The 13,378-nt window shown below is 37.5% G+C and overlaps 1 protein-coding gene across 1 annotated transcript; it reads left to right on the top strand.

Annotated features, from left to right (window-relative positions):
• The first annotated feature begins 9,859 nt into the window (after positions 1-9,859).
• Positions 9,860-11,693, top strand: LOC140859778 (uncharacterized). Its single transcript, XM_073262335.1, has 6 exons — positions 9,860-9,931; positions 10,049-10,132; positions 10,205-10,474; positions 10,570-10,818; positions 11,065-11,457; positions 11,604-11,693. Exons 1-6 carry the CDS (start codon positions 9,860-9,862, stop codon positions 11,691-11,693), a joined length of 1,158 nt encoding a protein of 385 aa, XP_073118436.1.
• Positions 11,694-13,378: the final 1,685 nt, after the last annotated feature.

Here is a 13,378-nt window from a genome sequence, read left to right as displayed (position 1 = left end):
AAATTTTTGACAATGAAAAGTCGCAATGCACACACACAATACAAAACAACAACCGAAAAACTAGTAAGATTAAACTCAGTATGAACGACAGTAGCATATTAGCATTTAAGTATTTCAAAAACAGTAATGTAAATTCATAAATAATCTCAAATGAAATGTATGCTCAAGAATATGTGGGCTATCAAATCTCGGACTCAATATGAATCTCGGCTATAGGGATCCCAAGCGGAAAGAGACACAACACTACCACCTACTTTCCCGACCGGGGTGGGTGTTCGACTTCTCAAACCCAAACTTTGGCACAACTATATAGAGTATTCTTGCAATAGGAGCTGCTCTACATCCCATGCCACTCAAATATAGACCCAAACGTCCGCTACAACAAAGGCAACTCCGCCATAAAAAATGAATAAAATCTGGCTCAATATGAATGAGATGATGCAATTCAATATATCAAAATCTCTGCTCAACATGATCATTTCATCTCACAGATCATATCTTCAATTCATATAAATAGCATGAACATAAGTATCGAAAATCATCGAGAAATGATCAACGAAGATAAACTCATGCTACTATGTCAAATCTCATGAATCAAACCAATTAAACAAATAATATATAAGCAAGTAAGTGTGGTTTTAAGGGAACGAGAAATCTCATAACCGTCTCGAGGATTCAATCCCAATTCCTTTCATTGTCTGATCATACCTTCAAATCTTCCAAATGAAACTCTCAAATTCGGGAAAGCTACAACAATACAACCAAACTCAAATAAAAATCCATTCGATCAACTAGGCATTACAAAACAAATAACGAACCAACCTTGACCGAATCTCAACAATTCAAACTCTTTCAAAATTGAACTGATAAAATCCAAATCAAAATCTGAAATTGATAATATAAAAACACAATACCATTTCTCAAATTCTCGGCTCAACAAAAACCCAATAAACTCTTTCAAAATCAAACCAACAGCATAACGGCTGAAAATCGGATATCCCCAAAATTCTAAACATCAATAATACATCAAAATCAACTCAATAACATCATAAATACATCACCATCATTTTAGAAAATAATCCTTAACAAAATCTGGAATTTTCGAAAGGCTTCCAAAAATCACAAACATGCTCAAACGATGGAATTTTCTCAAACCCTCTTAGATACACCATCTCTTTAAGCTCAAGATCATATCTAAAAAATCATTTCTCAAATCCAACATAACCCAAAATTTGGAACTTGATAGAATCTTACCAAACTTACATATAATATAGCCCTCGAAGCTGGGATTCCTAATATGTAGTTATCTTTAAAATCTACCGGTAGAGCAAGACGGATCAGATCAACAAGAGCTCGAAAATGGCAATGAATTTTCTCTCGGAAATCCCTCTCCCTGATCTAGGTTCTTGGCTGAATCAAGAATACAATTTGCTCCGATTATCTTATTTGATTGGTCAAAAGACATAGTCAAAGTCAAAATTGCAACTTAGTCCTTGGTCAAATTTTAAAACTTCAATTCAATCTCTAAATTCCTGAAACTCAAAAATTAGATCCAAAATTCCATAAATTCTCAAATTAAATGTTTCTGGGGCATTACAACTACTGAGATATCAACAGTTTTTACAATCTTGAGAACAGTTTCCTCCAACATTATGTATGTTCTCATTTCACCCTTTTTCTTTCATTTTCTGGCAAGGGTGGCAGTCAGGTACTTGCACCATTCATAAAAAAATGATGTCAGTTATGTTATCAGCAAACTCCAAAACTTCATCCATGTAAGATCAATCAGATTTTGAATGGAGTTTAGGTCTAAAAATATCTAAAGATGAGGCCACAGTGGATCTTTATTTTCCATCCTTCCTTAGATCAATGCTAGAGTGAGTGGATTCGACCAGTTTATTAGTAGAAATAACTCCAACAGGTATAACTGAAGGCAAAAAGGTAGGAGTGAAAATAGTCGACAACAGAGCAGGAGTGATTTTAACGACTTCTTCTTCCTTTTTATTTTCATAATCCACCTCACAATAATCTATAGTCTCTTGAACTGAAACTTCTACTGATTTTCCTCTTGGATCAGATTTTATCTTAGTTCGCTGTTCATGAAAAGCTTCATCAATTGAACTCGGACCAGTTTGAGTCATGGTGGTTGTAGTTTTGGTCTTAGCAAAACTCCAAAACTTCATCCAAAGTAAGATCAATTGGATTTTGAATGAAGTTTGTAGGTCTAAAAATATCTGAAGATGAGGCCACAGTGGATCCCTCTTATCCATCCTTCCTTATACCAAGGCCGGAGTGAGTGGATTCAACCAGTTTATTGGTAGAAATACCTCCAATAGGCCTAGCTAAAGGCAGAATGGTAGGAGTGAAAACAGTCTGCAATAGAGCAGGAGTGCTTTTAACAACTTTGTTTTCCTTTTGTTTTTTATAATCCTCCCCACAAGAAACTGCAGTCTCCTGAACTAAAACTTCTACTGCTTCTTTTCTGGGATCCGATGTTAGCTTAGTTCGCTGTTCATGAAAAGCTTCATCAGAAGAACTCGGACTAGTTTGACTCATGGTGACTATAGTTTTGAGAACTAAATGGATGATTAGTTTTGTTGGTGAAGAGATGGGCTTTGACCTAGATGTCCTGGCTTTCTTTATCAATGGTTTGATAGTTACATCTTCTAATTCACTTTCCTCTTCATCACTGTTATTAATGATAAGCTTTTTTGTCCTTGGAATTCTCTTAATATCAGTCTTGGTCACCTTTGATTGCTTAACAGTTGCAATGACCTCAGCTGTTGCTTTGGTAGACTCAGCAAGAGATTGCTTCTCAGAAACAGTTTTGTTTCGGAAATTAGTGATATACTAGGCATTCAATACTCTTTATTTGTGGAGAGGATTAGTCTTCTGTAGATTGAACCCAAACTATTCTAATATATGGCTAATCTGAATGGAAATCCACAAGACTGTTTACTTTCAAGCATCATGTTGTGGAAGATTTTGAAGAGTATAGCTACCCAATTAATCTTGATTCCTTTCATGATGGTAGTCATAAATCTAAATTTCTCAACAGTCCGTTCGACAAACAAACCAGCTTTGGCAAGCAAACTCTTAGCAACACATCAGCTAAGAGTTGAAATTCCATTTTAACATATCTCTTGAATTCTAACTTGCTTACAGCTTGGCTAGAGTTGAAAAACATAGTCTGCATCTCAGTTAGGTCATGAACAGAGATAGTGATGAAGTCTGAGATTCCCTCAAAAGAAAGTTTGAAGATGTTGGCGAAGTACACCTCATCAACAACCAACAGGTGTCCTGCAATACAAATAATGATTGCTACATCTTCATTGCTTCTGCACTTGCTATAAATAGAGATTAAATCTTTCTCATAGATGTCCAAGGATTGGGGGGTGAGAAAATAGCGAAGGCCAGATGCCTCGATCTTTTGGAAGACTGAAGTAATGCCTTCATCATTAATATCATATAGAGACTCTAAGTATACTGTCATGGCGTTAAATACATATGCAACTGGTGAACTGACCATTTGAGAAGATTGAATTTGCGAAGAAGATGAAATTATGGTTTTTGCAATTTTACTTTGAGAGCAAGGAAAAGTGAAGATATTTTAAATTTAATCGTTGAAACTGAGATATCACAACTATTGGTACATATGTACGATGAACCTTTTGAAATTTCTTGACAAGACAAATGGTGTTCTATCATAGGTAAAAAAAAATTTAAATAAAAATAATTATTTTGAGAGGAAATATAATGTTTAAAATGATTTTTCAAAAAGAAAAAAGTATGATTGGTTCACCTTGTTTAATGTTGAATCAAATATTGAATCAAGTGATAATCAATGTAAATGATAAGATTAGTTGATACAAAAGCTCAGTTGACTTAGTTCAAGTTATCAACCAGAGTGAGTCAGTTGACTAGTTCAGTATCGAAACCAAACTGAATCACCTTAGCTTGAGGGCAACCAACTACTGTCTTATCATCTCTTGCAAACTCAAAATTTCATCTAAATTAATGCTCTAAGATACATTAATAAGTCCTAAAACATTTATAAAGTAAGAAAACATAGTCTAAGGGAGTAGCTTGGTGAAAATATCTGTCGCTTGTTGTTCTGTAGAGACATATTCCAGTCTTATGTCTTCAATGCATGATCATGGATGAAATGATGTCTAAAATCGATCGATATGCTTCGTTTTTTAGTGAATAATAGGGTTATATGTGATTGAAATTTTTCTGGTGTTGTCACAGAAAATCGATGATTCATTGGCATCTATTCCATAATCTCTTAATTATTGTTGTATCCAAAGCAATTGGGTACAACAACTTCCCACAGCTAGATACTCTTCTTCAGTTCAAATTTGGCAATGGACGTTTGTTTCTTGCTAAACCACGAGATCAGTTTATAGAAACTAACATGATCCACTTGTGGTTTTCCTATCTAATTTTCACCCTGCATAATCTACATCTAAATATCAAACTAGATTGGAAGACTTATCCTTTGCATACCATAATCCAACATTTTGAGTTCCTTTGAGATATTTCAATATAATCTTGGCTACTTAGTAGTGAGATCGTCTAGGGTAAGATTGAAATCTAGCACAAAGACAAGCTGCAAATACAATATCGGGTCTAATAGAAGTTATATAAAGCGATGATCTTATTAGACCATGATACTTGGTAACCTCAACTGGAATTTCCCCTTCATCTTTGTCAAGCTTAATTGATGAGCTCATATAGGTAGTAGCAGTTAAGAAATTTTCCATGCCAAAATTTTTGAGAAGTTCTTTGGTCTATTTGGTTTCACTAATGAATATCCATTCTCAAATGGCTTCACTTGCAATTCGATAAATACCGTCAATTCACCCATCATACTCATCTCAAATTTGTCCTGCATTAACTTGGAAAACTTCTTGCACAGTTTGGGGTTATTTAACTCAAATATAATGTCATCAGCATAAATTTGAACAAGAAGTGTATGATCATTTTTAGTAAATTTGACAATGTTTTATCTACTGTGCCTATAGTGAAATCGTGTTCATGAAGGAATTTAGTTAGAGTATCGTACCAAGATCTCGAAGTCTATTTCAGTTCGTAAAGAGCTTTGTTTAAATGAAAAACATGGTCAGAATACTGATGATTGACAAATCCTGTAGGCTTCTGTATATAGAATTCTTCTTGAAGATTTTCATTAAGAAAGATACTCTTAACATCCATTTGATATACTTTAAAGTCCTTGAAAGACGCATAGGCGAGGAACATTCTAATTTCTTCTAATCTTGATAATAGAGCATAAGTCTCATCGTAGTCAATGCCTTCCTCTTGCCTATATCCTTCAGCGACCAATATTTATTTATTTCGAATAAAATTTCCATCTTCATTGAGATTATTTTTATACACCCATCAAGTACCTATATTTGATTGATGAGAAGGTCTTGGAATTACATTCTAGATTGAATTTTTAGTAAACTGCTTAAGCTCATCTTGCATAGCTTCAACCCTGCTACTATAAATTAGCGCTTCATCAATTTTTTGGGTTTGATATTAGAAATGAAATATGCATTCAAAAATACAAGAAGAATTTTTTCTCTAGTCCGAAATGGATCAGAGGTGTTACCTATCATTAGATGTTGTGGATGATTTCTTTTCCATTTATAGTCTTGTGAATCAAGGGTTTCTTGTGGAAATGAATCAGCTGAGGTAACGTCAATTTGACTAGGCTCGACTGGATGGGTATTAGTTGGGGTAGCTTCAGTTCTATCTTCCTCAACTGGATGGGCAATTGGATGGACCTCGTGTAGTAACCCAGATTTCCATGTTAAGATAATAATATGTTAAACATGATTAAGGGTTAGTATTTAACCAATTCAAGGGCTTAATTGGGCGTCATAAGTAAGAATTGGAATTCCAAACATTGACAGGATCGGAAGTTCTGAACCCGGATCGGAAGCTCCGAACCCTACATATCGGAAGCCCCAAAGTGAGGCTTGATTACTTTGGAACTAAGGCAAGATCGGAAGCTCCGATCTCCTTCAGACAGCACTGCTCGATGACTCAGCCACGAGTTTTGAAAAGTTTCAGGTATGCACTAGATCGGAAGCTTCGAACCCAGTTCGAAAGATCCGATCCCGGCGTGTCACGCATACATGCATCGAGCTGGATCGAAAGCTCCTATCCCGATCGGTGGTTCCGATCGTCACCGGATTTTGCCCTATAAATAGGGGTCTTCAGATTCATTTATGAATACAAATTCCTAAGTTTCCTTCTTCAGTTATATATAGCGTAAGGTATACACTTGAGGGCCCTATCGGTTAATAGAGAGGTTCTGGAATAACAAGGTGTTGTTATAGTCCTCTAGAACAAGAGATTCCAAAGGGCTTACTATGGACGAAGGTATGGTCCGGGAATCTTATTAAGTTTTGGGAGTATTTATTAGCTTAGTTAAGTCTTATAGAACTTATTTAGTGATTCGGTAAACTTTTGATTATAGTCTTGGAACCTAGGTCTTACTAGACTTGAACTAGCTTAGAGGTACGTACAAATTGACTTAGATTGCCAACGAGTATACATGTTTATTGTTAGAGTAGGTGCCCGTCGAGCCAATGTGTTGGTCGATGGTCCTTGAGAGAACTCTTGTATGACAATCTTTATTTTAATAATATTTGACATTATTTAATTTGGCACACCTTCATTTGTATACCCATGAAAGTTGCACAGATAAAGCCCTTGAATATACAAATAGTTGAAAAAATATGAGATGGTCATGTGATTACTATCATGAAACTCATATTTGGAATACTATATATTCTAAATTGTTCGTAGTCGATTCAGCCGCCACAAAGAAGGATAAAGGCCGCTCGAACTTGAGACTAGTATTTGCGATGTGAGTACCACATTTCATTGGTAGGGTACATGGTGATGTCCAAGCATGCAAATAGGTGCTCCTTGTAGAGTGCACAGAACAACCTTTCTAAAGGACTTTCCAAGTGGTTATTACTTATCGAGTGGAGAAGTCCTAGTTTATGGTTGTACACCATTAGTACTTACGACCCTGTACAACATGAAGACTCTATATGCTAGTGCTTCCTTTTGACTTGTTTACCGACTCAACGGGGGTCATCAGGTGGCAATGTTGGGTGTTGTGATGAAACATATAGGAGTATATGCATTGTAGTCAGGGATTCACCGCTTACCTACGGGTATGGATATCCTATGTGATCTCATGCATATGTAGCTTGAAATCTCTGATCAGAGTAGGTGGTAATTAGGAAAGGGATTTCTTGAATTACATCTTTGATGCAACTACGACATGACACATGGTTATCGATTTAATGACAACTCTCGATAAACCAATTGTTGTCGAATCGATCGAGATATATGAGTTGAAGGGACCATACTATACGTTAACCATAATTGATTGGTTCTTGCAGGCACTATCATTTGATACCTAGGGAGTCATGTAAGCGATGCTTCTAGACTTTTAACATGACTGGTTGGGTACTATCACAATTGAGTTTTCTGACGTTCTTATTATCAAGGGGTTGATTAATAAGAATGGGCCTATATAGGGTATGCTCACATAAGGGACTTGATCCCGAATCACATGGAGATGTGAACCCACTGCTAATTGTATCAATGAACCATTGAGGGTCACACAAGTACTAGTTTTCTAGATCCCATTGAGATTAAAATTAGTTCAATGTGTTGAACAACTTATAAAGGAGTTTATAAGTGAATTAAATTAGAAGTATGACTTCTAATGGAGAATAAATGGAAAAGTAACCTTTAATTTGTGAATGTTTTTCAAGATTAAAAGTTGACTTGAATAAATAATTAGTTTTTTGAAAATGGTGATTTTCAAAACTATTATTGTGAACTTAATTAATTAATTCAATTGTTGAATTAATTTTACACTAGTAGACTTTGTAAAATTTAAATAATTAAATTAATTCAAATGTTGGATTAATTAAACACTATTGAGTCTTGTAGAGCTCAAAATAAAATAGTGTTGTATAATTATTTTACTTATGGGCTTGAATGAATTCAAGTTGGATTTAATCAATTGATGAAACTTAAATGAGTTTAGGTTTAAAAATTAATTAAATTCAAGTTCAAATGCCATGTGTATATAAATATATATAGGTATATGATATATACATATGGTAATAATATATACAAAAGTTGATATATTATTGTTTTAACACACAACTTGCTCACCAAGAAAAATACATACTATATACATGTGTAATTTTCAAAAAACACACTCTAATTTTGTGTAAGGAATTCGGCCGCCACCCTCTAATCAATAGAGGAATTTAGTGTGATATTTTCTTGTGGATTTAATATCTCAACAAAAAACATTTTCTTTCTCACTAGTGCGAGTTCGAAGAGGAACGGGAAATCCGATCGTGAACTTGATTGAGAGATTGAAGAAAAACTTGAAGAAAAGGTGAACTTCCAGTCCATAGTTCTTAGGGATATACAAGAAGAGATATTTCCGCTAATCCCGGAATAGTTGGACTCAAGTGAAATTAATTCACCCAAGGTATAATTTCACAGACACCTTATGAATGTCAATTAAACCATACGAGTGCCTAAGTATGTTTTGAATGTCAAAACGTTTAAACTTGTGTTGCGTCTTGGGAACGAGAAAAGCGATACTCCAAAACTTATGTCACGACTCAATTTTGTGACCCGACTCTTGAAAAAAAATTAGTTTTTATGTCAAAAGTAATGGTACTTATCATTGAAAATATAGATCGGATCGACACATGTCACATGAGATCTATTAAATATTAAATTAGTAGAATCTTTTTAACTAATTTTTGATTTTCTTTGATTTTTCTTGGAACTACCTTTTGCGTTACAGTATAGTAACCCGTACCCCATTTTACAAGATTAAATATTAAAACAAGATTATGGGATTTCAATCTAATTTAACCAAGTGATTAATCGGATCAGAAATGTGGCCGGAATCAGGGCTTCGGAACCACCATAAGTATCGGAACTTTCGAAGTGGGTTCGGAAGCACCGAACCCTAGCAACTGAAGATTGGATGCAAAGGGAGCATTCAGACCATCCGAAGGTTAGGCCATGTGCACTAGTGACATGTCGCCAATGTTTGGACACACATATGCATGCATGAGATCGGAGTTTCTGATGTAGAGATCGGAGCTTCCGATCAGGTCAGTTCGGAAACGTGGCTTTCATGCAGAGATCGGAGCATCCGATTGGGATTTCATAGGTTCCGATTGTCGCCTATAAATAGGGCATCCGAGAATCAGAATTCTTGCTCATTCACACTTTTTTCCCTCTTGTCTTGAGTTCTTTGGGGCATTTCTAGCCATATTATCGAGGGCTGGGAAGTAGCGAGACACTTTCAAAGGAGCTGCGGAGAGGTGCTAAGGAGTTGGGGCCTTCGACATCAAAGGACTGAAGACGGACACATGTATAGTCCGAGATCCCTAGTAGCATTAGGGAGTATCTATTGGCTTATTTAAGATTTTTAGACCAGTTTTAATGATATGATAATTGTTGGCTTGTAGGCTTGGACCCTAGACTGGTATTGCTAGGACTGCCTTATTGAGGTACGTAAGTACTGACTGAGATTACCAATGAATAAGCATGCTTATATGTTGCATTTTATGTGTCATGATCTATGTTTTACTTCTATATATATATATATATATATATATATATATATATTTCTGCATGCGCATATTCATGTTGAGCCAAATCTCTTTCGAGATAGCCAGTTGAGTAGAGTCGCTCAACCCTATATTCTTGTTATACTGTTGGACATCGAGAGATGCATTGATTATGGAGACTGACGCTACAGTGATCCTTATCGAGTGTGTGGATGTACCCAGTGGAGTTGATCCCAGATGGTACTATACACTCATTGGCTGTAGTGTTGTGCTGTTTCTCCAAGGTTGTTCAGTAGGTTTGGTACTGATTCGATTGGATTTTATAACACTATTGATACTTTGTTTTTATTCACCGGTTGTATACTTCCGGTTTGGATTGTTAACTCATTTTATTTCTGCAGTTGATATCTGGTTTAGGATTATCTCTAATTTCATGCTTAATAAGTGATTTAGTAGGTGATCCGGGTTGGATCCCTTCATTTTTGGTATTAGAGCATGCTTGATATTTGGGTCTTTATGAGGCACTTTTGGGTTCTAATGTGCGCTACTTCTTCCAGATGGCTGGTAGAGACGATGAGAGTCATGGAAGTGTGGGTCATTGGGGAGTTGATGATGATGCCCCTAGACGTCACCTAGATCACCGCCATCACCACGAGGATAGACGACATTTTGAGATGCAAAAGTTTCTTCAGATGGGGCCGAAGCCTTTGGCAAGAGGAGAAAATCCAGAGGTTGCGGAGAATTGGTTGGAGTGGATGGAAGGCTGTTTTCGTGCTTTTGACTGCTCCGGGGAGCAGAAGATGAAGGCGACCACCTTTATTTTGGAGGTAGTGCTCGCAAGTGGTGGAGATCCACGCCCGCATAGTTGCTTCAGAAGAAAGGGCAGGTTTTGTGGGTTGATTTCCGTAGGGAATTAATGAAGTTGCACTTTCCTCCCGCCCTCCGTCAAGAAAATTCTTTGGAGGTTCTCAATCTGAAGCAGGGGTCCATGTCAATTGACCAGTATCAGCAGCAGTTCTTGGATATTCTACCGGTTTGCCCGCATCATGGCACCAGTTCTGAGACAAAGTATGATCACTTCCTGCAGGGTCTGAATCATGAGATCTATGACCGAATCACTGTCTGTGATGACCCTACTTCTTATGAGGGTTTAATGAACCGGTGCCATCAGGTAGGTTGTGAGCATAGTGGGAGGAAGAAGAGGTAAGGCCGTTGTGAGCACAGTGGGAGGAAGCACCCGTCTGATGAGTGTCATCGCATATTTGGATCTTGTTTCATCTGCGGTGAGTTGGGCTAAATGAAGAGGGATTGTCCTACATGTGGAGGAGACCAGTAGTGGTTCTATTTCTCAGGCTATTGTTCATCTGCGCCCTCAAACTGCATCTTATGTCCGTTTACTTTGCGCCCACGAGTTCAGGGGAAAATTTTTGCACTCAAAAAGGAACAAGATAACGACGAGAGTGAGCACATGATTGTAGGTACTTTTAGCTTATTTGGTATACATGCTTTTGTATTAATTGACACTGGTGCATCCCATTCATTCATTTCCGCACGATTTGTGAAGAGATTTAAGTTACTTTACATTTCTTTAGACGTCCTTCTAGCTATATTGACCCTGATGAGACATGAAGTTTTAGCTAACCTTCTAGTGGTAGGGTGTTATTTCGGGTTTGAGGATCATCAGTTATGTGCCAAATTGATGTTTTTAGCGATTCATGGCTTTGACTGCATCATCGAGATTGACTTTTTGACTACTATCGAGCCACAGTGGATTACTACTAGCGATTTGTCCAGTTTCATCTTGAGGATGGTGATACTTAGTTTTCCTACATTGAGTGAGCGCGACCTCTGATGCCGATTGTATCTGCTCTGAAAGCCCGTCGTGCTTTAAAATCTGATAGGGAAGGATATCTTATCTACTTCATGGATGCATCCTAAGATAGTTTGGATATTCAGGATATACCAGTGGTCGGAGAGTTTCCAAATTTATTTCCTGATGAGATTCCAGGGTTACCTCCTGTCCAGGACGTAGAATTTGGTATTTGAGCTGATGTCAGGGACATCACCGATATCTCGAGAGCCATATTGTGTGGCACCATCAGAGAAGAGAGAGTTGAAACAGCAGTTGCAGGATCTGTTAGAAAAGGGTTATATCCAATCGAGTGTTTCACCTTGGGGAGCCCTAGTCCTGTTTGTCAAGAATAATGATGGTTCGACGCGGCTTTCCATTGACTATAGACAGTTGAATCAGGTAACCGTTAATAACAAGTATCTGTTTCCGCACATAGATGACTTGTTTGACCACCTTCGGGGGAATTCCATGTCCTCCAAGATTGACATGAGGTCTGAGTATCATCAGTTTGCGGGTGCGAGACGAGGATATTCTAAAGATAGCTTTTCGTACAAGGTACGATCACTATGAGTTTTTAGTGATGTCTTTTGGTTTAACAAACGTGTCTGCTGTCTTTATGGATTTGATGAACAGGGTTTTCCGAGATTACTTGGATAAGTTCGTGGTAGTATTCATCAATGATATCTTGATCTACTCACACATCATTGACGAGCATGTGTAGAACCTCCGTACAGTTCTACAGATTTTACGAGAGAATTATGCCAAGCTCAGCAAGTGTGAGTTCTGGATTGACGGAGTTTTCTTCCTTGATCATGTGATCTCTAGGGATGGAGTTTCAGTTGATCCCAGTAAGACAGAAGAAATTTTGAATTGGTCACAACCTTAGATAGTTTCAGAGATCTGTAGTTTGTTGGGTCTGACAGGTTATTATCGTCGCTTTATTGAGAATTTCTCTCAAATAGCTAGACCGTTGACCCAGTTGACGAAAAAAGATGCTCCCTTCGTTTGCTCTACCGAGTGTGAGATAGTTTTCGCGAATTGTGACATCATTTGATGACAACTCCCATTTTAGCATTGCCGTCTGGATCTGGTGGCTTTGTGGTCTACACTGATGCATCACTTCTGGGTTTGGGTTTCCTTCTGACTCAAAATGGGCACATAATCGCCTATGCCTCTAGACAGCTGAAGGCTCATGAGGAGAATTATCCCGTGCATGATTTAGAGCTGGAAGCCATTGTCTTTGCCCTGAAGATTTGGCGGCATTACTTGTACGGCGAGAGGTTCAAGATCTTTTGGGACCACAAGAGTTTGAAGTACCTATTCACTCTGGCGGAGTTGAATATGAGGCAGTGTCTTTGGATGGATCTATTGAAGGATTACAACTGTGAGATCAAGTACCATCCAGGTTCTTCGAGCCCAACAACTGATGCACATAGTCGTAAAGTGTATGTAAGTTCCAAATGTACCGGTGCAATTTCTAGAGTGGTACTGGAGTGTTGTTCCTTGGGATTTACCTTCCATCACAACAAATAAATAGTGGGGAATTCGAGTCTTTTACGTTCTTGCAGAACCATCCTTGTACTCGAAAATCAAGGAAGCTCAACATTCAGATCTGAAGACTCAGAGGTTAGCCCGGTTGGCTGAGGGATAACACTTCTGGTATTCATCTTCAAGCAGATTGTTTGTTGTGTCTATCTGTCCAAGTATTAGTCTTTGATAAATCATATTTGTGAGGCGAGATCTTGTCTCAAGCCCACCGTAGTAGATTTTCTGTGCACCCAAGCAGCATGAATATGTAAAAGGATGTGTGTACAAGATTTTGGTGTAAGGGTTTGAAGCGTAGTGTCTACCAGTTTGGGTTGCGATGCCTGGTGTGTCA

Source organism: Henckelia pumila, chromosome 1, assembly GCF_033568475.1.
Source record: "Henckelia pumila isolate YLH828 chromosome 1, ASM3356847v2, whole genome shotgun sequence".
In the NCBI taxonomy this organism is placed as follows: domain Eukaryota; kingdom Viridiplantae; phylum Streptophyta; class Magnoliopsida; order Lamiales; family Gesneriaceae; genus Henckelia; species Henckelia pumila.
The sequence above is the reverse complement of the archived record's forward strand: the minus strand, read 5'-3'. Positions and strand labels throughout refer to the sequence as shown.